This window comes from Zonotrichia leucophrys, chromosome 1 (genome assembly GCF_028769735.1).
Source record: "Zonotrichia leucophrys gambelii isolate GWCS_2022_RI chromosome 1, RI_Zleu_2.0, whole genome shotgun sequence".
NCBI lineage: Eukaryota > Metazoa > Chordata > Aves > Passeriformes > Passerellidae > Zonotrichia > Zonotrichia leucophrys.
In genome coordinates, this window is record NC_088169.1 from 51,324,959 (window position 1) to 51,348,193 (window position 23,235).

The following is a 23,235-nucleotide window of genomic DNA, read 5'->3' on the forward strand; positions in this document are numbered from 1 at the left end:
AGTGGCTGGAGATGCAGTACTGGCTCCTCCTGGCCCTGAGAAAGCCAAAAGCACACGTCCACAACTTCCCAGGATATCCAGCAGGCCATGGACTATTCAGGGGCACAGTGAGAGCTCACTGCATTTGCATTCATCCTCCTCAAGCAGCCAGGAGAATTCATGGGACAGGAAAAAGAGAATGATGAGTCTGCATCCTCTCAGCATGGGTACTGACCTGGGAGACTGGGACTCTGGTCCCTCTGAGGGGTCTATGTCCTTTTTTTGGTCTAGTGATCCACCCCAATGGGTTGGAAATAATGACAAACCACAATAACAATAGCCAGCTAAACAAAACAAGTATAAACAGAAACAACAACTGGGGAGAGAAGCTGGGAAGAGAAATGGCCTTTGGGGATATTATTTTGAAGAGACTTGAGACTTTGATTTCCCAGGCAGAGGAGATGGCAAATCAGCCAGTGTGACTCCTTGTTTCTTGAGAAAGAGACAAACCACATTTTTCAAAATCTTCCTGTAGCCAAAGCTGTTGAACTGACTCTGCTACAGTAAAAAAGAGTGAAATGGGAAAATGGGGCGGTCAGTACAAAAACAAAGGTTGGATATCCCATGACTCCACTCTGAAGCCTTTCTAAGGTGCTGCCTCAAAAGTAGAGAATCTCCTTTGGCACCACATATCTTTGCTTGATCCCATGGGAAGGAGAAGGCTCTAATCAGGTTCCTGAGCCCTGTGTGGGATAAAGACTACACTAAGTGTAAAAGTCCCGTGTATTGGCACAAGCACCACACATACAGGAGGAAGCTTGCCCCTGTTACACAGCACTGGGAGGCTGGCAGAACACAAACAAGGCACACTGTTATTGTTTATGCCATGAACTCAAACCTGAGGCAGGTGAGAAGGGTGGCCCAGCCAGCACCAGTGCAGCACTGGGCCACAGGCAGGCAGAGCAGGGCTGGGGCAGCACTGGCCCAAACCCCTCACCACAGCTGCCCAGCTGGGTGGGAAGGAACAATAGCAGGAGCTGGAGCTATAGGAGCAATTGGAAATAGGAATTAAGCCTGAGACTGATGGGCAGCAGAAACAGAATAGGGCGGAGACTGAGAAGGAAAAGTGGAGAAAGTAAGCCTACTTTAACAAGACATCCTTGAGACCTCACTTCAGAATGCTGTCTACCGCCACCCAAACAGGTCCTCCTGCAGAAATAACTCACATTTCTAACCTGCCTGGCTGAAGTTACTTTCTTTTTCAGTGTGAATTCACTTCGTCTTGTAATATAACCACCCTCCCCTCTCCCCATATCTCCCTCCCTCCCCCCTCCCCTCATTTAGGAGACTACAAAATAAAGAAATTATCTACTCCTTGGAAACAGAAATTCATAATTTCTCAGTGCAGTACACATAACAGGGAACACAGAGTTTTAAATTTCCCCAGCTGCTTGGATATTTGGAGTGGACATGGAGCATTCGTTTTCTCCTCAGCTAACCTGTGGAGCTTGCTGCTGTGACAGGTCACCAAGAGCAAGTACTTTCCAGGATTCAGAACTGAAATGAATGTGCAAATGAATGTGCCCACACACACCCCAATATATATTTATATTCATATTTATATATAAACAGCAACTACTTTTAGCAAGGACAATACCAACATCAAAGGAATCTGGTGAACAAAGGTGCTCTCCATTTGCCATGAACTGGCCTTTGTTGTAGACAGACTGGGCTCTGCCTGGTCTCCATGGGTTTTCCAGCGGCCTGAGTGTGCTCAAATCCCAAATCCCAAACAAGCAGCATTGGTGAGGGTGCTGGATACATTGTAGATGACAACAACAACCTTACGGTTAGCAGTGCAGGGGAAGAGGAATAAGTAAACACAAGCAAAGTACACCAGTTGCTTTATTAAAAGCATATCCATTGGGCTGCTTCTGCTACTTACAGTGGCCAATAAATTCCCTCTGTCCTAACACACTCAAAGTGCCAGGATACATTATTCAGTACATGAGTAATCAACCACATTCTTTTGGCTAATAGCAAGTTGTTGAGCTGGACTCCTCATGAAGGTCAATAGCAACACCACTATGGTAGCTGCAGAGCGTGACAGAGCCTCATTACCCACCGATTAAAACAAGGATCCGTGCAAGGATCCTGGGTGATGAAGGTAACGAGGTTCCCAAGTGGGCAGAGACACTTCTGATCAGGCTGTCAGGTCACATTGAAAACCATGGGAAGAGACTCAGCACCCAGCGAGGTGGAGGATGAGTTGCTCATGTGGCCGCCAGAAAAACCAGTAGGCCCACTGGATTTTCTCTCTTTGCATGGAATGATAATTCGGGTTCTGAAGGGTAATTGGAGAGTTGAACATGAGGGTGGCCTCGGTACCTTGGGGGACTCTGTGCCAACTGCTGCAAAGGAACTGAGCAGGGGCTATGGTAACAGTGCTTTTCTTTCCTTGCAGGTTTTCAGACCAGGCAGCTGTTGAACTCCTTTATTAATACTGTGCTCTGCAGCTGTAGTGCTTGCCAGAAAAGAAAGCCCCTCTACTTTATGTTTTGTAACATTCTTGTTCATGGGTCTGTTCTCTCTCTCTCTGTTTGCATTAGGTTAAATGCTGCTGAAGTAGACAGGCCTAATTATGGCCTTTCATTCAAGATTAATATGAAGCCATTAGGCTGGTTTATGCAACCAGGTAGCTGAGCAATAGAAACATCTAAAAGAACTATGAGGCAATGTTGGAGGCTGAAACCATGCAATCAGTGGGCTTTCATTGTGAAAAGTCTTGGAAAACAGAGGAGTGAGTGCTGCCATCATCCACTGACTTGAGACAAAACTCAGCAAAGAGGAGACAGGGGCCACCAAACCCACCAGCAGTCCAGCTCAGACCAGGGGCTAAACAGAGGAGCTTGCCAATCCCAATGCCCTCATTGCCGCTGGTACTTAGCAAAATAAGATCTAGAAGCTCTTTCCCAGTGACATGGACAATTGCCCAATTCATTTCCAGCTTCTTCTCCAAGCAGAAATGCCTGAAAGAAACTTGGGTGTCTTTCTAATGGCTGGACCAGGAAAGGGTACTGGCACAGCAACGCTTCTGGGAGCTCTCTCTCCCTATGCTCCAAAACATTGCTCTGCTGACTTTTGTAGTTGCAAAGTTAGGTGAGATGCAGGGAGAATTTCTTAGCAGTTAACTGGGTCTTCACTAACTTGGTTAATGCCATCCTAACTATTTTGTAAAAGGAGGGATTAGATGACATGTGGAAGACAACAATTAAGAGAGAAAAATCAATTGAAGAAAAATCAAAGTTTGATTGCAAGGAAAGAGCATAGAATTTCAAGAAATTATTTAGGAATCAGAGCTTATGAGATAATAATGGTATTTTGAATAAAGGATTGGTTTGAATATTAATGTTTGCTAAAAACCTACATTTAAACTTACTCTTTCATTGGTTTTAAGATAAATTGATTTTAAAAAGCCCAGCATGCCTTTTCCCTTGAAGCCTGGAGGAAACAAGAGAGATGTACCCCCAGAGATGAACAAACACAACCACTTGAATTTTTCATGTGAACTGTACTTCCACTTCCAAGGGAGAAACACCGAAAAGAAGACACTGATATGGCAGGCACAGTGCTGATACTGCATAGTGCTGCTGCGGGATCTTCCTGCCTTTCTAGGGCATGAAAGGACCTTTTGGAGAGAAATTTCTTTTGGGCAACACTGTCAATGAGTGTGAATAGATTTTAACCATTTTGAAAACGTGAAGGAATGTGTATACTTCTATACACCCAACAGGTACCTTTCATTTCCAATCATGCTCCTGTGGATGCACAACTACAACCGTTTTCAGGCAACCAGTCACTTCCTTTTAAGCTCAGATAGCAGAAAAGCACCGACCCTTATCCCTTCGCATGTATAATTTCCATCAGGGCAGGGTGCAGAAGTGCCAGGTACTTTCCAAAGAGGCAGTCTCTATGTAGAATAGACACTCTTCACTTAATACTGTCATGATTTCCAGCTTCTACTGCAAAACACAGAACTTTCATTGTCAGGAGCTAGAGAAAGCACATGCACGCACACACACATTAGGCACTTTGTTTTATTTTGCAAAAAAAAAAAAAAGTCTTTATATATAAACGATTTCATTCTCTCTCAAAACATTCTACAACTATACAGCTGTTTGCTCCATCATTTGCATAGGAAATACCACAATACAAAAATAAGGTAGGGGGGAGGCAAAAGAAGCAAAACAGCAACCAATTTCTGCATGTGTTTCCACGTATAAACATTTGAAGCCTTACAAAATTATTTACATCGTTTGTCAACTATTTACATTGAGAGCAACATTTCTAACTATAACAAACAAAACTATAATTTATCAAGTATACGTAAAATTGTCTTAAAAAAAGAAGAGTCTATCATATACCACAAATAAATAAAGACAAACAACAGTTTTAACAAAGCTAGGTTTTCCTGCAAGACCCTTTTTTTTTTGGTATTTTGATTGTCTATTTTAGCCTTTGGTTGACAGCTTAATATTACGGCTTGTGAAGTTCAGACACTTCTTAGGTTTGTTTGGTTTTCTCCTGTTGTCTGGCCAAATCCTACCTGGTCTAACCTCATCTTTGGCCCTCCATCTATGATTTCAAGGCTGAGCACGGTGGATCAAAGTCATTGTTAGCATAAAAGGGCACCATTTCATTGACTTCTGTAGAGTTTCAGCTACTTCTGTAAGCAGTAAATTTTTCCCTGTGTGTGTCAATCTGAACAGTGGATTAACTAAACTGCACTGTAATTTAAAAAAAAATTACTGTATCCTTTACCTTGTAGTAAATTACATCCAATATCCACATGAAACTAGATCATACTGGTGCTGAACCAGCTTAATGTGTCTATGTATGAAAACTGCATCCTAAATCCTTCTTTTTAAAGTGATACTAAGTTTAGCTTATGGTAAGAGGTTTAACATTCTGTGTCCATTTTAACTATCCCCGCTATTTCAGCTTCCAACATTTACTTTACAGTTCATTCTCTGTGTTTTGCCCTTTTACGCAATTTGAAAAACAAACTCCTGCTTTGAATATTCAGTGCACACCATTGAGTTAACAGGTACAAAACATCTGACTAAATTGGTACTATTTTGAGAGGTATTTAAGTAACTTTTTTTATAAATGTGCCAAGTTATCAAATGTAAAACAACTGCTTTTTTCAGATGTTTCTTAGAAAACTTTTGTATTAAACCTAAAAAGCTGATTTGCATATTTACAAAATCTTTGTCATAGCAAACATGCAACACACAGAACAAAATGCTTTGTTCTATGGCTGTTTATGACTTTTCCTATGTACTTTATATCCACAGAACGGCTTAACATTAAAAAAAATACCCCACATGTACTTAAGTATGTCCAGTAAAAACCTGACAGATTACAGTTCATGGCTTTTCCACTGTGTGCATTCATCTGCATCCTCTCGTTAATTTGTTTACTAAACATTGTCACAATAATGACAGTGCTTTGGTCAAAACACTGCAAGAGGAAAAAAAAAGTATAAAGCTGCAATGTGTTGAGATATAATACTTGTAAAGAGATGAAACCTGCTGAATAAAGCCATATACATCATGAAAGCAAACAAACAACTGAACACTCTGGCAATTGTGATACAGTGTCTTCCCTTTTTCAGCATAAATATACAAAATATACATTTCCAGTTCTTTTTGAGATCTCTTTTTTAAGTGGATACACTCAAAAATTCAGCTAATTTCAGCTGTGTGTCGAGAGTCAATAGGGAATTGCATAGATACAGGGGAGCCTCCGCGAGCAGTCCAGCTCCTAGTTCTGATGCCGCTTCATGTGGAGCGCCAGGTGGTCGGAGCGGGAGAAGCTGCGGTTGCAGACGGCGCACTGGAAGGGCTTTGCCCCCGTGTGCTTCCTGTAGTGGCGCGTCAGCTCGTCGGAGCGCGCGAACCGCCAGTCGCAGCCCTCCCACGTGCACTTGTAGGGCTTCTCACCTGGAACACAGCAGGCAGAAATGCAACATCAGCTGCCACCCCTCAGCAGAAAACTGACCTGAGGCCGCACTGAACGGCGCTGCTCTTCCATTACATATCCTCGTTGTCCACAGCTCTGTGCATCAGGCCCCAAACTAACAGCCCCTTCGGTTTTTCAGCTCTTGAAAATGGGATTTAATACCTCACTAAAACGTACAAAACTTTCAAACGTGCAAATTGGAGAGAGCTACGGTACAGGAATGCAGAGTTAGAAAGCCTGCATGGGACCAAAACCTGCTCCTTTACACTCACCACAGTATGGGAGGGAGTAGGGGGAAAAAAAAGCAGTCTTGTGTGATGATCAAGACCGGTTTGTAACTTGCACCTTTCAAAAATGGGCAAGTTACACAGTGCCTTTTTAAGAGGTCTGAAATGGCAAAGAAGATTTCTATAAGGATTTTTCGCAGTGTGCAGATCTGTTCAAGAGCTTCTGATGTGTGAAGAAAGGGGCACAGTGTGCTACAAACACAACAGGGATAATATTTCCTAAAATGTCACAAGCAATAAAAACTTGTGGTATCCTGCCTGGGGCTAGCTATAAATAGGAGAAAGCACCTCCAAGTTCAAAGCACCCATTTTCAGAATAAAATGTTTTTAATCAGGTGCTTAAGTAGCCATATTTTAAGATGTAAGTTCTTCTTGTCTTCAGCAGTCTATACTGACACAGGAGGAACATGGCATCTCAAAACTTGCTGTGTTACAGCAGCAACCAGCCAAGGCACCTGAAATGTTCATGTTCATCCATTTTAGAACTAGAAACACAGTATTTTAAGCATGCCTACAATTTACAGGTGTTTGTTGAAATGGGGAAAATATGGATTCACAAAGCCATGATGACTTCTGTGTGAAATCAGAATTTTACACGGGTATGTACACCTGCCTAGGAGCTTGTGTGGGCATGATGTCACCACACAAGCAAGCTTCATATAAATAAAGAGGTTAATGTTCTTCATATAAATAAAAAGGTTAATGTTTGATGTTGTTTGACAAAAACACCTTGGAGTTGGGAGAGTGAATTGCTATCTATATTATTTTGTATTAATTTGACTTGTTTGTCAAGAACATAAAGAAAACCGAGCATATCAAAGCACTTGGCAGTAGCTTCATTTGGAACAGAAACTGACCAAAGCTGAGCTTTTCAAACATTTCTTTCTAATCCATCTTACAGATCTTCTACATCCCCACTGGTCCCAAACCTTTACACTGACAGCTCAATCCTACTGCAGAGTGAAGTGCCTCCTACTTTTCCCTGTTCCACTACCACACACACACATGGAAGAAAGAGAGGGACCGATATCCTGCAATCAGAGTGCTTATTCTGCATCAGTTATGCAGGTAACACCACCTGAGAAGCTCCAAACCATTACTTCAAAGGCACTTGTTTATCATGCAGATGAAATTATGAAACTTCTTTTGTCTGGGAGTTTCTACTGCTTTGTCTGATCAGCTAGAAAGATTTCATCTACTACTGAATGCAGAACGAACCCTCTGCCCATAATGGGGATGTGACTTTGTACTGCCAGGTGTTGTCACAACCAGAACTAGAACTTCTCAGGAAAAACTAACCACCCACCCACCCAACAATCTCTTTGCATCAACAGCAACTGGGATTTATTGAAGTCATGGTGGAAACATAACATTTCTTAGGGAAGACAAGAGCCTGGCATCACCTCTCACAGAATTTGTAATTATTTGGTGCATCACAAATCAGAACAGAAATCATCACAGATTTCTATCACAGCTGAATTAACTGTGAGTAAACTCTGAATTTACTCAGAGTAAATTCTGATGCTGATTGAAGATGGGAATGATCTATCGTATAGGGTCCTCTTTTGCTCCGTGCAACACATAGTGTAGGCTAAAAAACAAATTTCATTCAAACATGGTGTGTAAGCTTTTCTAACACGAATGAATCCAGCTGAGAACAAATTTGATCTTCACAGTAGAACAACAGGAAAGGTCCCTATTCAGTGAGGGATCTTTTGCACTATATAGATGATCCTCAGTGTATTTTAATTTGGTTAACAATGGAGGCTGCAAAAACCTGTGTTGCTGATCCAAAGGCACAGGGAGATGATCTTTGAACACTTTGTGTTAAGGCACATGTGCACACACAGAGGTTACACAGAAGTATTACTCCTATATTTGAAATGTCTTAATTTAGGGACAGTGTATTTATTTATTTTCCTCCATTTTTTCTTCTTTTCTCCCTGTTTCCTTTAAATTCTTCTTTAAAATTTTTCACTCAGAGCCTGACACCCTCACTGGCCAGGGAGAGCATATACAGTCAGGCCTCCATCTAATCCAAATACTTCTTCTTGTGTTTTGCAGAATTATACAAGGAATGACAGGGAAGGTAAAGAGAGCAGGAAAACAGCACTAGTTAACAAATGCCCAGGAATATCCAGACCAGACTGGAATGGGGACCCGGAGATTAAGATCTGTTTCCAAGTCTGGCACTGAGGAGGTATGAAATACAACTTTCACTGAGTGTTGGGCTATGCTGCACTGTAAAAGCAGCCTCAAAGCTGTCCTGTGTAGGTGACACCTGACCCTGTCAGAGTCCAAACAGCAACAAAAAAAGCTGTCCCCTGTTAAAACCTTTCCCAACACGCGAGCAGCGTCAGCAGGTGTTGTGAGGGCTCCTGACAGAGGAAGTGCCAGCCTGCCAGCAGTCTGAGCAGCAGTGAGCCCTGTGCCCTGTTGGGTGCCACAGCCTCCCAGGCAATCCCTGTGCCCTGCTGGGTGCCACAGCCCCCCAGGCAATCCCTGTGCCCCGCCGGGTGCCACAGCCCCCCAGGCAATCCCTGAGCCCCCCTGGGTGCCACCGCCTCCCAGGCAATCCCTGTGCCCTGCTGGGTGCCACAGCCCCCCAGGCAATCAATCCCTGTGCCCCGCTGGGTGCCACAGCCTCCCAAGCAATCCCTGTGCCCCGCTGGGTGCCACAGCCTCCCAGGCAATCCTTGTGCCCTGCCGGGTGCCACAGCCCCCCAGGAAATCCCTGTGTCCCGCCGGGTGCCACAGTCCCCCAAGCAATCCCTGTGTCCCGCCGGGTGCCACAGTCCCCCAGGCAATCCCTGAGCCCCCCTGGGTGCCACCGCCTCCCAGGCAATCCCTGTGTCCCGCTGGGTGCCACAGCCTCCCAGGCAATCCCTGTGCCCTGCTGGGTGCCACAGCCCCGCAGGCAATGCTGAGCCCCATGCCAGGACCCCCATCAAACCCCAGGGCACCCAACTTTGCAGAGACGCTGTTTAGCAGCTCACCACGCTGTCATGGGCACACCACTGCCTGCCACAGCCACAAATCATCCTGGACACCAGCGTTGCTCCGGGAAAAGCTCAGGCAGTGCCATGCAGAACAGCACCACTCCTCCTTGCTGGCAGACTGCTGCAGACCTGAGCTAAACCAAGCACTGCTCAGGGGATGAGCACAGGAACAAGCTGGTGCCTTACTCAGATTGTTTTAATAGTGTTACTTTTATGTACTGGAAATTAAAGCCAGAACGCTGCTTTTAACCCCTGCTTTGGCCAACAGTGAGAACTGGAAAATATATTTTTAGTGCCAGTGTAGAGGCCCGGATTATTTTGAATAAATCCTAGGGGTAAAATACTGAATATCTATGTTTGCAATGCTAGTTTCCGTTGGAAAGTTTTATTTAAGAACTGAATCAATTTCAAATGTTTTCCTTTTGGGCAAGGAGGAAGGGGGGGGGGTAAAAAAAGTAGGTGGCGATTAATTTTCACTCCTTTAGAGCAAGCAGAAGAACAACTAGCTGGTAGTGTTTTCTCTCTCTCAACCTATACACATGCTTTTTGTCATTTAGCAGAAATAAGAATTTGGTTTTAAGTTCCTGCAAGCAAGCGGAAAAGAGTCTCACATTTTTCTGAAGTGATCCGACTTCTTTGCTGTGCTGACTTTGAAGGTCAGAGAAATCTGCGTTGAAGACTTATTTTTAAAAAAACACAGGTATACACAACAAGGGACACTGAACTCTTTATCCACTGTTTTCGTTGGCTACATAGTAATGTAAGATTTGTTTACTTTAATGATTGTGCGAAATACAGTAGCTGTAAAGTTTCAGAAGTATTTGGTTTTCCTCCAGCAATTTAGGGCTTCTATAAGGTGTTAAACCAAGAATGCCACTGGTCATCAAACATGAGAGCTGTACAGCTCAGTTACTGGAACACGACCATGGTATCAAACAGATATTTCACTGTAAAAGCAAGAAAACAGCTAACTCCTCCACTTCAGGGGAGCTTCCACGGGATTTGTTAGAATGTCAACACTGTTCAACTAAAACACCATGGAGGAAGCTGGTACCGATTTCCAGCCAAATAGCACACTCCAACCCTTTCTTCCCAAGCCAGAAATATTATACACAGCACTTCTGGGAAACAGAACTGCTTTCCTTTAAATTATACTTCAACAGGATAGGGATTTCATAAGTTTAATTGGATTTCTGCACAACCTCCTTCCAGTATCAATGGTTTAAAATATTTTGCTAGGCTTATACATCACAAAATATATTTTTAAGTTCTTGAGCTCTTAATATGCATCCATTCTCCAGTTTAAAAAACATACATTTGTAGAGCATAAGAATGAGACTTGTATTTGAGCACAGAAATTTTAAGCCCTAATGTTTAGATTGGAAAGTCTTTTAAAGAAAGCACGCAGCAAGAGATAAGGGAGTTTAACCTGAAAGGAGACCATTTTGCTTCCAAAGTGTCTATTTGTTATAAAAAAATTATTCATAATGCTGTGAGATTACCAGGATGTCAGAAAGACGTTTAGATGTCCACATATAACGTGCTACGCCAGCCAGCCACTTCAACAGATAAAATCTCCCCCAGCAGATCTCGGGTTTCTTATCAATACCACAGGAGAGTGGTCTGGACCAGTAAAGTACACATACTGTGTTGCCTCTTCTCCCTTTAATTTATCTTCTGATTCAGTTGTGTCAAAACGCACCAATGGCTTTCCTAACGTTTAATTCTAGTCGCTGGCAGTGACCCTCGTGGCCACGCTCATTTGGGTAAGGCACAGTGCCACCAGTGTGGGGGGGAGACATGGTCATTTTGAAGACACCCTCTATCTTCAACATGCAGCCTCTGCTCAAGAACATGTTTCTGTTTAAAATTGCTTGGGAAAAACAAGTCACTGACAGACTCCGTTATTGATGAATCTCCCCATTAACAAGAAAATAAGCTTCCTTATTTCATCAAAGAGTCATATGACTTTACTTCTTTTATTTCGGCAATTCACTGCCAGGACAGCTTTCTTTAAAAAAAATGTTGTGAACAGCAAGGGCTGGATTTTCAAACCTAAAGTTAAGTAACTCTATTGGTATGCAGAAATCCAAATACAGATATTACACCAGCCAATGCCTGCAACTTCACTTGTTTCCTATCAGAGATTTCTGTCAAAGCAGCGAGTCTGGAGCTCCCTTAAGGAATAACAAATAGTACACTTTTCAGAGACTCCAAAAATCACAACTCCTGATTACAGCTCATAAGGGTATAAAAGTATAAAGACAGCCCCCCCCCCCACCCTCCAGTCTTGCAATCATTTTAATATTACTTGTGCTTATTATGGAACTATTTCTAGCAGCAAGCGGTTGGCCTTAAAAATATTCGGGCAAGTGTGATAAAATTGTGGCAAAGCAGAAGTTTCTGTATCAAAACTGCACCTGTTATGTGCATAACCTGTATCATGTTCAGCTTTAAAACAGATTATTAGAAAGATTTATGTTGTCTCAAAGATTTCTGGTGCATTTGTTTTCAAATTTTTCACATTAACATCAGTTCTTGTAATTTCCTGAGATGCTACACCCTCAAATTTTAGAAATAATAAGAACAAATGAAATGTTTTTTCTGTTTTAGTTTGCTGAAATAGTGTTTCCCTAGCTAACAGCACCATAGTTTTAAACTCTGACTGGGTTACTGGGATGTATGTCTGTGAGCAATCAGAAATTTTTTGCTCTCAACATTTACCTAAAATCAGATCTTCTTTCTCTTATTGACTAAGTGCTAAGTGCTGTAGTCATCATTAAAAGCAGCTTCTAGGTTTGGTTTTGGGGTTTTTTTTTGAGAAAGAACAGAAAGCTGGATTTTCAAAATAACTAATCCCTCAGATGTTTAAAAGATCTTTAGTGCACTAAAATTCTCAGTTTTCCAAGATGGGGATGGATGAGAGGACTGATAGCAAGCCAGGTACATCCAGCTTATTCTGTGCATGACAAAACAAACGTAGCCCTTGAAACAACCATCCACAAATGGTATGAATGAGCAGCATATGCAGCACACTTCTAAACGCAATAAGGTCCGTGCCTGCTATAGCAGTGGCTAAAGGGGTACTATTAAATACTCCTTCACAATGAAACAGCATTTTAAGGAATTTTGTAACAGAGAGCTTTGAGCTCAGCACAAAGTCTGGTCACTGATAAATGAAGCACGAACAGGAATAAAAGATAACTCACTGGTGATCAAAGAGGACAGCCAAAGGAATTCACTGTCTGACTGCAGAGGTGCAGAAGGCATTACCTTCTCAGCACTCCCACCAGGGCTAGAAGCACACTTATTTTGCTAAGTGTTGTCTTATGCTGTTCAAGGATTAGTGGGGAATCTTAACTGCCCTGTGCAATGGTTTATTTTCTTTCTGGTATAACATTTTGTCTTAACAGAGGTGGTCTCTCTTCAAGGAGATACGCAAACACAGAGAAAAGGAATTTTTTTAAGTAGGTTTATAAGAAATCCATGCCATTTAGGGTGCACGGCTGTGTCTACACATCCTGTGCTGAAGAATACATTTCCACACCTATGCCGGTGGTACAAGAACTGCTCTTTAGCTCTTTCACCAATAACACTGGCTTTTGTACAGTCAGATAAGAAGCGCTCTTAGAGTGAAATTTATTAAACGCATACTCTAAACTTCCAGATCTCCATCTACTGTATGCACACATACAGCAAAAGAAAAAAAAGGCAATACATTAAAGGTACTTTAACTCAAAGCAAAGCACTGTACACTCGCCAAAATCAAAGGTTTTAATATGTCCTTAATCAGAGTTGTTAAGAGATCTCTGAATATAAATAATGCACCCTGACAGGACAGGAATGCTGCTACCAAGATACTCAGACTAAACTAGGACATTACTTAAATGTTTCTAATCTTTCACCAATGGGAGGTGCAGGTCATCTAACAAACAACAAGCAACACGCTACCCTGACTGGAACTGGGAGTCAGTTGTCCCAGTCAAGCCTCAGAAATTAATTACAATAAGGAATGTCTGATCAAATAATGGAAAGTTTTAATCACTGGCAATTGCTGTGAATCTTGGGACTATTAGCCTATGTAGGGCGGCCTCAAAGTGAACTATATTTAAAGCTGGTCTCTTAGGTCAACAGTTTCCTTATCAAGAATCAAATATCCTGGAACTGAAGTTTAATCCTCTCAGGGAGCAATTGACAGAAACAACAGTTTTTTTAAGCTGTCATGCTTAGAGGGACTTTCTAGGCTTTTAATCAAAAAGAAAATATTAGGCTTTTCTTTCCAGTATCTAAAATCTAACTGGAATACCCTCACCTGACACCTTGGAATTTAATTCCTGCTTCATAGAAGTTTTAGGGTGGATACCGGTGAGAATGATCAGTAACATTTAAATAAAATTTAGTTTTATGCTGCTAACATTTCAACCTCTTTTGAGCAACACATTCAAACACTTCGCATTCTGCTTATAACTGCAGATAAAGAACCAGATCAATTATTCCCAAGGCCTGTGATCATTCATGAAGTGTTTGAAAAAAATGCATTATTTTCCCTTAAACTGTGGTTTGCACAGGAAAATAATGTACTTCCATTTCTCACACAGGCAACTAATGGATTTAGCAGAATTCATAAATAAAAGATAATAACATACCCTTCAGCAGTGTCTAGCAACACTGCACTTTAATGCACTTTGTCAACAGTTTTCTTTAACTCTCTTCCACTTTTCCTTATGGTCTCTATCAATGATGGCATTTACTGACAGCTCCTTAAAATGTAATCTATGCAACTCACCCATTTAACAGGTCAAAGAAGCTGGATCTGCACAGAAGCATTACTTAATTGCTGTTTTCATGATTTCAGAGTAAGAATTGCTACGGTTGCAACCATGGGCAAGGCAGAGCCTTTTGGGGCCTCCATTCCTCATCTGCACACCGTGAGCAGAATCCCGCACCCACGTCTCGGTGTGATTTGAGTTCATTTGTGCTTTTCTTCCAGCAGGAGCCCAACTACTACTTGTCTTCCCTTCCGAACCAGGCTTCCCTTCCTGAATTCCTGGGAAATGACAGCACCCTGAACAAGTGTCCCTGTACAGGTATGGTGAACTGAGAGCGCCAAGTCCCAGGGACAGCTGAAGTCTACTGCTTACAACTGGTTCTAATCCTGATGCACCATCGGTCTAATTCTGGATCTATTGAGGCAGAGATCTAAAATAAAATAAAATGTTTAACACCTTGACAAACCGCACAAGTCAGCAGCTGTTCCGTGCCTATATAAACATTTGAAATAACCAGGGACAGTGGAAGTATTTTGAGTGCATCTCATTAGGGAAATGCCATTTCTCTTGAGTTATCTCGGCTTCCACTTCCCATCACCAAATACAAGCTAGATCTATAGATAGAGATGAAATAGTTCTGCAGTTAATGCTAGAAACTATTAATGGCAAGCCCACCATGTGATCAGAGAACATGCCTGTACAAAGACTCTGTATACGGAAAACCAGTACGCAGCTGGAAAATGTCCTCAATGCGCGTGCCTCGATGTGTTCAAAACAATCACAGATTTTCCTCTTAAAAACATACACAATTCTGAAGTGTGCAGCTGCTCACAGAAATAATTAACCTCCCCACTGACCCCGTGGCCAGCTGTTCTGCAGCACTACAGGTAGTGTACAGGCATGGGACTCCAGGTGCCTGCACAGCCAACAGTCAACATCCACAATCCAAACGTTTGGCACATAAAGAAACCTAAAAGGATACGTTATAGGATCAGTGTTTCCAAATGATTACGTGATATGGATATGTGCATATACTCGCATGGCAGAAAAACTGAATGAAGTTTATCTGCAATACGCAAATAACTGCTTTTCCCAGAGATTTGGCACACGTTTCAGTTTGGACATAGAGCTGTTATGCCAGAGCTTTCAGGTGGCTTTGCTGCCGAACAGTCTGTGATAAATGCACAACCCCCTCACACATCAGATACCGCAGTTGCACAATGCCGGGTACGAAACAAAACTTGTTGCATGACAAACAGGTAACATTATTTTAAAAGAAACCATCTGCTTCAAAAGGTCAAAAATTCCACCTGTTTTGAAAGATGTTCTAATAAGTACTTTAAAATACTGAGTACCATTTAACCTGTTTCAGAAGTAACAAACATCAAATTCAGGTATCATATTGAAGTTTTTTAAGGTATTAAAATGTACCACACACCTGCTCCAGAACTGCATGGAAATGGACGAACAATGTTCTGTATCTTTTCAACACTCAAACTTTTGTTCATACTCTGTTTTGGGGTTGCCAGTTTACCAACTAAAATTTATTTCATCGTGAACAAATGGTAAAGCATTATACTGGGAAAGAAAAATGTGTGTCTGCTTCAGCAACCAGTACAAATACATAACCCTATCTCGGCTCTTAGCAGGAATACTGGATTCCCGATCAACAGCAGGAGTCCAGTGTTACTACACTAAATCAGCATAACTATATCACTTTATACCACCTGACCTGGTGTAAGGTAAACAGCTGGGGAACACCTAAGAAGAAAAAGATATGGGATTTTTCTCTTGCCCATTCCCTATAGTTTTTTTTAGAGGTAATTTATAAAATCTGACAGTATGTTCATATCTGAACTAAGAAAAAATATACTACAGCCTACATTAAAAGTAACATTTCCCTTAGGTTTGTTCTCAAAGATCATCTACTAAACCCAGGGAAAGCCTTTCAGAAGAGAAAAGCTGCTAAATAAATACTGTGAAAAGGTTGAGATTTTTCCAATACAAAAGGAAAACCATGAGGTCTGTCTTGACTTTTAATGGCAGACAAACTTTGCTGCAGGCTCTTTTATTTTAAGATGACAGATTGCTGAGAAGGGCGGGGACTGGTTGGGATGAGAGAGAGACTGCAGCCAATTTTAAAAGGTATTGTTAAGAAACTAAGAATAAGGAGAGAACAACTTCAGTGGTCCATGATTACTAAAGAACGGGTTTAGCCAGATAAACAGGTCTGCTATCCCTGAAGGGATTTGAAAGAATATCACACACAACTTTATTAAAACGGCTTACGTGACATTTGCTTTAGACTTTGAAGGTAAAAGCTTCACACAAAGTCCTTCAAAAATGTTTTAAAACTGAAAAATCAAAACTTATTAGTGCTGTATGAATTCACAGTTCTGGGGGGATGGGATACACATCCCCTAATTTAGCCCTCGGCATCGATCCCTGCAGAGATCAATAGCAAGATTCCCCTGCAGTCCTGGGGAAGGCTGAGCAACTCCACAGATTTCCCTGAGTTTGCACCCCTTTACTTTAGCATTCCTTAATCGATCAAACATTAAGTCAGAGATCTGGCTCTTGAAACACACTTCAATCGTATGTTAACACAGAGATCAGAATCACTGCTGGAAATCTTCAAGTATGAAGTGAATATTCAGGAGAGTTAAACTAATCCAAACTCTGAAATACTGCAGGTAACAGGATACGGACTCACATTCTTGCATGTAATGCACGCTTTAGACAGTTTATCCCTTCATTCACCTCCCCAGAAGACCCTTTGTATTACAGACCTGCTTAAGTTCACTAGATTTTTATCTAAAACAACATTCTTGTTTCCATGAATACATCAGCTCCTCTGACCTTTGCACGTTTTATCCACATTTCTAGGTAAAAAAGTGAAGGCAACAATAAACATTAGTGACCCTAAGCAATATATGCTAGCCATGAGGTATGTATTTCTATGCATACAAGAACTAACTTTGTAAACCCTGAAGTCATTACCACTCAAGGTACAGAAAAAGATAGAAATGGATTTAAAAAAGGAAAAGCATTCATTTCAAATGCTGGCCATGTAGTGTTAATGTTTAGACTACAGCTTTGCTTTTATCTCTCTTCCTAGTTATTTTATAATAGCAATCAAGATATTTAAAACTGGTATTTAGTTCCTGGCTGAAGTGCGCAAGTGGAAATCATACACTTAAATTTACAATTATTTATTAAACTGGGATTCTATGATATTACTCAGATTTACAGCCTCATGAAAATATTCCTTTCTTACTAAACTTGCTACTAGCAAGTGATTATATATTAAGAATACTTTTAACAGCGTTGGTGCTTAGCCTGTCACTAATGCAAAACAATAATTTTCAACACGTGCTTTTAATTTTTCACTGTACAACACAGGTAACTTTCATTTCTGAAAACAAGATTTCCTTAGTAAAACTTAGCATGGACATACTCAACTTCTTTACAACAATCTAACAATCCATTTATAATAGTTGCTGAACAGAAGGCCTTGTTTCCATAGAGATAGTGAAACATTTTGTTAGACCATAGCTGCGGACAAGTTTTGATTTAAGCTTAGGTGAAAACTCACTCCTTGAATGGCACAGTCCGCTTCAATAACAAAGTTGCTTGGACTGTGACTCAGGTTTTGCTCTGATTCTAAACCCATGCATAAAAGAACCAGGGTTCACACTCACTTCTAAAAACAGGAGTCACAGTCCTTTCATTTAATTTCTTTACAAAATCAGTCATGTGCTTTTCACCAATTTAGCATGAGTGGTTCTGTACCAAGATCCCAGCAAAGAACTGTCCTTAACAGTTTCAGGCGTGCTGGTGGTGAGCTATGTGTTTTTCCTTCCCTCCCTCTCTCCTTCTCCCCCCTGCCTCAGCAGGTGAACGCTTGGGAAGAGCATCTGGGGCAGTTCCACCTCCCAGCCACTGTCCTCAGCATTCCCAGCTCCTGCACCCACACAACCAACACCGTCCCCAGCTCTGCTCCTCGCGGGTCCAGGAACAGGGGCGGCCTCTGTAGCTGCAAGCAGAGTTTGATAAGGGTACAAAAAACAACTGTGACACACTGACACTTTTAATTTTCTTCATTTTGATGTCTTTTCCCAACAAAATGAAAAATTTAAAACATTGAAGTTAGGTCCTTTTCTAAAAAAAAATAAACATGGAGAACCACTTGTCTTTCATAAAAATAATAAAGCCCACTTAATGCCAAGTACAAAGTAAATGGACACACCTTCGGAGTTTTCATGACATTTGTGAAAAATTCTAAGATTAAATAATCCTAAAAGTTCAGAAAGAAAGCCCAAGCCAGAAAATTCTATCTACTCAGATACATCTTCAAAAGTAGAACGTCTTTACTACGTTTAATTCACTAGTCAGGGAGGAAAAAAGCTTTTTTTTTTTTTAACACTTCAATGGCATTTTAGACTGAAAAGGTAAGTTTCCATCTACCTCGTTGTCAGCTATTTTGAGTTCCACTGAGGTTTAACAAAACTGCATTAATAAAACAAATTTTACTTCTCACTGACCAATCCTCAAGTATTTTGCAGCTGCCAGTCTGTCCACACCACCCCAGAGAAAGCAGGGAGAAGCTGGCAGACCCAGCGTGCCTGCTTTGTCAGAAACCGCGTCAGCCACGGACGGACGAGAGACAGCGAGAGAGCGAGTGCATACATACCTGTGTGAGTCCTCAGGTGCGCTTTTAAGTGAGAAGACTTTGTATAAACTTTTGTGCAGCCTAAACAAAAAAAAAAAACACAACAAAAAAGCAAAGAGGCTTCAGTAGGGAGAAAACACTCCACACTATGTTTAAACTTCCTCATTCAGTGCTGGGTTACTATCTGGACACATTTAAGTTTACTACTTTTTGGCGTAATTGTGGCCATTTAGAAGCAAAATTCTATATAGAATGCTCCTAGAGATATGTTGCTTGACACAGAAAAGAGAAAAACATGTATGTTTCTGGTCGACTTACTGCTTTGTAATGTAGTATATAGGCCAATGGCTGCTACAATCTATACAGCAACACCTGCTATGTAAGTCAACAACTTAGCAGGGGGGGATTATTTGATTTTTTTTTTTTAATTTCCAAGAGGACCTGATCAAGCCGTGTCATTGTCACCCAGGGCTCAACACAACTCCTTCACTGGGCATTTACTGTAAGGCACACGGAATGGGTGACATGGCAGCCAGAGCTGGCAAAGGGGGAGCAGCAATTTCCCTCTGCGCTCACAGCAGGCGTGCACGCCCTGTGTCTGGGATCACGTACACGGCAGCACACCTTCCAGTCAGATCCCTCTTCCCCTCCAGTGCAGAAGGCAATTCCTCTGCAGACGATTTTCAGAGATGGTTTTAATGGATTTATGAGGGCAGTTGAATCTCCTGTTCACAACAGGGAAGAATGGCTGTGGCCTTGGCTATTGAGAGCTGAAATTACTCTTGCAGTGCCAGAAAATTCAGAGAGCTGTACTGCACTAGACAAAGTGGGCCTCTGCTCCATCATGAATACTGGGCAGTCCCACTGATTTGCACTAGCAGAGCCCAAAATTTTTATTTTTTTATTTTCTACGGAGTCTCTATTTTGTAACATGGTAAAATGAGCTCAAGAGAATGACAAATGACATGAATACCAATTATTTAATGAATGAGAGAGTCTTCCACTGAAAATAACAATGAAGACACATTCTACTAAAGAAACAAAGAACTATTTGGTTCTCCCTAGGTGTAGACCACAGCTAAAGAAAACCACTTGTACCTCATCCATTATTATTCACACTTTTTTAAAATTTGTTTGCAAGAGCTGGGATTTTCTGGTACAGATTGCTTACCTGGGTAGTCACAGTAGTGGATACGTCTTTTCTCCAAATCTGGGTTACTTCTCCTGTTGTATCTGACAGGTTGGATGTTCTGGGGGGTTATGGGCAGAGTTGCTGGTAGATTCGGGTTGTGAATCGCCAGCTTGGAAGCTATAGTTGCGGCGTATGACGGAGGAGGGGTTAAATTCTGCAGCATCTCTGCTTGTCTGTCTGGGCTTCCAGGCTCTGAGCTTGGGGGTGAAGGAGGGAAGTAAGTGGCCTGCTGCTGCTGCAGAAACTGGTTTGGCATTGTGTAGGTGCAGGGGGGGATGCCCTGGAACTGTTTCATTGCAGTCTGTGGAACAGCCGAGGAGAGCGTGTTAAGGCCCGCCATGGCTGAGGGCATGGAGACACTGCTGAGGGAGTCCATCACGGCCGCCTGGGGAGCGGCGCTGGGCATGTCTAAATCCGGCGAGCTCAAGAGCTGATACAACTGGCCTTGCTGGGGAGTGATGGAAAGATGCACATCGGGAGTAGGAAGCTCCTGCTTGATGAAAATGTTGTTCACGTCAGGGGTTTGGTGGGAGCTGAAGATGCTGGTAAATTCTGGGAGGGCCTGAGTGGGAGCAGGGGCAGGGGCAGTGGCAGTAGTTTCGTTCTGGTGACTGAAGATGGTGACTGAAGACGGCTCTGTCTTGATGTGGGTTACACAGGGTCGCTGAGATTTGTACAAGCCAGTTCTCAGGTGGCTGATGTCGGGCAGGAAGACGTTCATGTTGATGCTGTAAGGCAACCCTTCGCTGTCGGTGAAAAACTGGTCTACAACTGAGGCACTGTCTCTTCTGTATTTCTTATGCTCAGGGATGACGGGAACGGGCGGGAGCTGAGGTGCCAGGTATTTCTCCATCTCACATCTCGTCTACAAAGACAAAACAGACCATAATCCACATGATTTGTTACCAGCTAAAAAGATGATGGCATCCAAGTCATGTGAGGCTTTACAAATAAAAGGCAATACTGTTCATCCAGCCGCAAGACACCTACAGAGGAAGTTATGAATGCTCACACTAATGAAAACCTGCTTGATTTTACAATCAGCACACTGATCAACATCATCAAGGACAAGGAGATAAAGTCACGGTACAAAGCGTTCACACATTGAGACAGATCTGATGTTTCAGCATACACAAACTTTTCATCTTTTATGCCTAAAAGACAGTGCGAGGCGCAGAAGTGACAGGCGCTGTGCCTAATCTGCAGATCTTCTGCTCTGGAATTCACTGCCGAGCAGGGTGACTGCCTATCTGTTTCACCCGCTCCTCTTTGAAATGCTAACTGTAAAAGCCACATCCTCAGCTGACTATCTGAATACTAATACTTCAAATAATGTTTATATGTATATAACATACTTCCATGATTTTCATCCCTAGAAGAATGGGAATTAATTAGAAATAGAACACCGAAGTGTAAAGTTACTAATAATATCGAATAAAAAGGAGACGGGTTGACTACATAAGAGTATTCTTTGTGTAAAGTGTCTCCAGGACTACACTTAAACCAGTAATAATCTATGCAGTGTGTAATTGTCTAATAGTGTGATAAACATGTCCCTATCCATGCCTCGGTTCTCGGAGAGCTCTTTAATTACGGGAAAATCACCCTCTTAGCACGGTAGTGCGAGGGAATCCGTGGGTGGCTGGAGCCCTATACATTACTGGTGTACAGTCATCGGCAAAACATTTACCATGCAGTCTTCAGTGGGCAAATGCTACATTCCCCCCTGCCCTGTCAAGAGAGCGCTCATACCAGACCCGTTTAGCACCCCGCAAGCGAAAGCAGCTGACAAACAGCAACTCTGTTCAGCCCGAAAGTGGATTTTAGGACCTTTCTTCAAAGACCCCCGGTAAACACCACAAACAAACACAGCCGCCTTCCCGTCCCTTTGATCTGGATCTGCCCCGACATGCCAGGCTACTTTTTCCAGCTCTTGTTTACGAGTCGAGGGCAGCTCGCTTTGAAGACGGGGACTTATTTACTCCTTAGGGAAGACACCACCGAAAGGCAGCGCCCGGCAGAGCGCTGCCCGGCACCGGGGCTCCCCCTCCGCCGACCGGGGCAACGCCGGTGCCTCGCAGGGCGCGGGGAGCCGCCCCTGGAACGGGCACCGTCCGCGGGCTGGAGCCCGGCTGCGGTCGGCACCTTCCCGCTTTTAGCTCCTCCAGCTGTTTGCCTGCGGATCCGCTCCCAGGCGGCCTCCTGGGACAGGCACCAAGTCCTGGGAAGTCCCCGTTACCAGCGAGTCGTGTGCTCTCCCCCCCCCGCCCCCCGAACATGACTCCTTGCGTGGGCGAGGAGGACAGGCGGCCGCTCTAATTCTGCCGCCGGGCAAGTGCGAAGGCAGCAGCTGTAGCTTTCAACACACTGACGGGGGCAGCCCGGCTCCCCCCGCCTCGCCGGGACGGCCCCGGCCGCCTGGCCGCGCTCCGCCGGCGGGAACACGGGAGCGCTCCCGCTCCGCACGGGCGGGATGGGCGGCGTGGCCGCTCCCCCGCACATACACACGAACCCATACACATACACACACATACTCACACACAGACACACACGCTGCCACCACGGCCCCGCAGTTGGGTGCCCGCCGCCCTCGCCCCACGGCCCGGCCCCACCCAGTCCCGCCCGCCCCGCTGCGGCCGCTCCGGCCGGGGCGCGGCTCCGGGGCTGCGCGGGCAGCACCGAGTGCCCACCGGCGGCCGTGAGCGCTGCTCCTGCCTACCTGCACCATCTCCTCCGCCGGCAGGTTCGCGCCGCCGCCCCCGGGGTGCTGCTGCTGCTGCTGCTGCTGAGGCGGCGGCGGCTGCTGCTGCTGCTTCAGGTCCTCTCCGGGGAAGATCACTGCCTCCCGGGCCCCCAGCACGGGCTTCAGCTGCGCGAACACCGGCTCGTCGGGCTGCGGCACGGGCCCCAGGCGGGCGGTCATGGTCAGCACCCTGGTGGCCATGGGGCTGGCGGCGGGCGCGGCGCGGACGGGCTGCCCGCCCCGGCGCAGGGCGAGGGACCCGCGGGCGGCTCCGGGCGGGCGGCGGCTGCTGCTCTGCGCTCACTGCCCAGGAGCACCAGCCCAGAGCGCATCCACTCCGCTAGCGTCAGTGCCTCCGCCTGTACCTGGCCGCGCGTATCTACCCGGTGACACACGCCCGCCTCTATTTCACCCTACTCCACCCCCGGCCCCCCCTATACCCCACCCAGCCCGGATTGGGGGCCGGCCCTGCCGCCCGCCCTGCCTACGGGGAGCGCGGGCAGCTCCTCCCCGCCGCCCGGTCCGGCCCGGCCCGGCCCGCCTCGGCCCTGCCCCGCTGCGGCGCTGATG

At 44.0% G+C, this 23,235-nt stretch overlaps 1 protein-coding gene across 3 annotated transcripts; it reads right to left on the bottom strand.

Moving 5' to 3' along the window:
* Positions 1-4,090: 4,090 nt before the first annotated feature.
* KLF5 (KLF transcription factor 5) lies at positions 4,091-22,973 on the bottom strand. 3 transcript variants are annotated; one of them, XM_064713434.1, is made up of 4 exons: positions 22,642-22,970; positions 19,902-20,787; positions 18,752-18,811; positions 4,091-5,984 (listed from the first exon to the last, which is right to left on the bottom strand). In XM_064713434.1, exons 1-4 carry the CDS (start codon positions 22,864-22,866, stop codon positions 5,806-5,808), a joined length of 1,350 nt encoding a protein of 449 aa, XP_064569504.1. In that variant the 5' UTR covers positions 22,867-22,970; the 3' UTR covers positions 4,091-5,805. The 3 variants fall into 3 exon arrangements, with proteins under 3 accessions (XP_064569504.1, XP_064569511.1, XP_064569493.1); XM_064713441.1 differs by lacking the exon at positions 4,091-5,984 and adding an exon at positions 14,095-14,488; XM_064713423.1 differs by lacking the exon at positions 4,091-5,984 and adding an exon at positions 17,122-18,094 and having other exon boundaries at positions 22,642-22,973.
* Between the last annotated feature and the right edge of the window lie 262 nt (positions 22,974-23,235).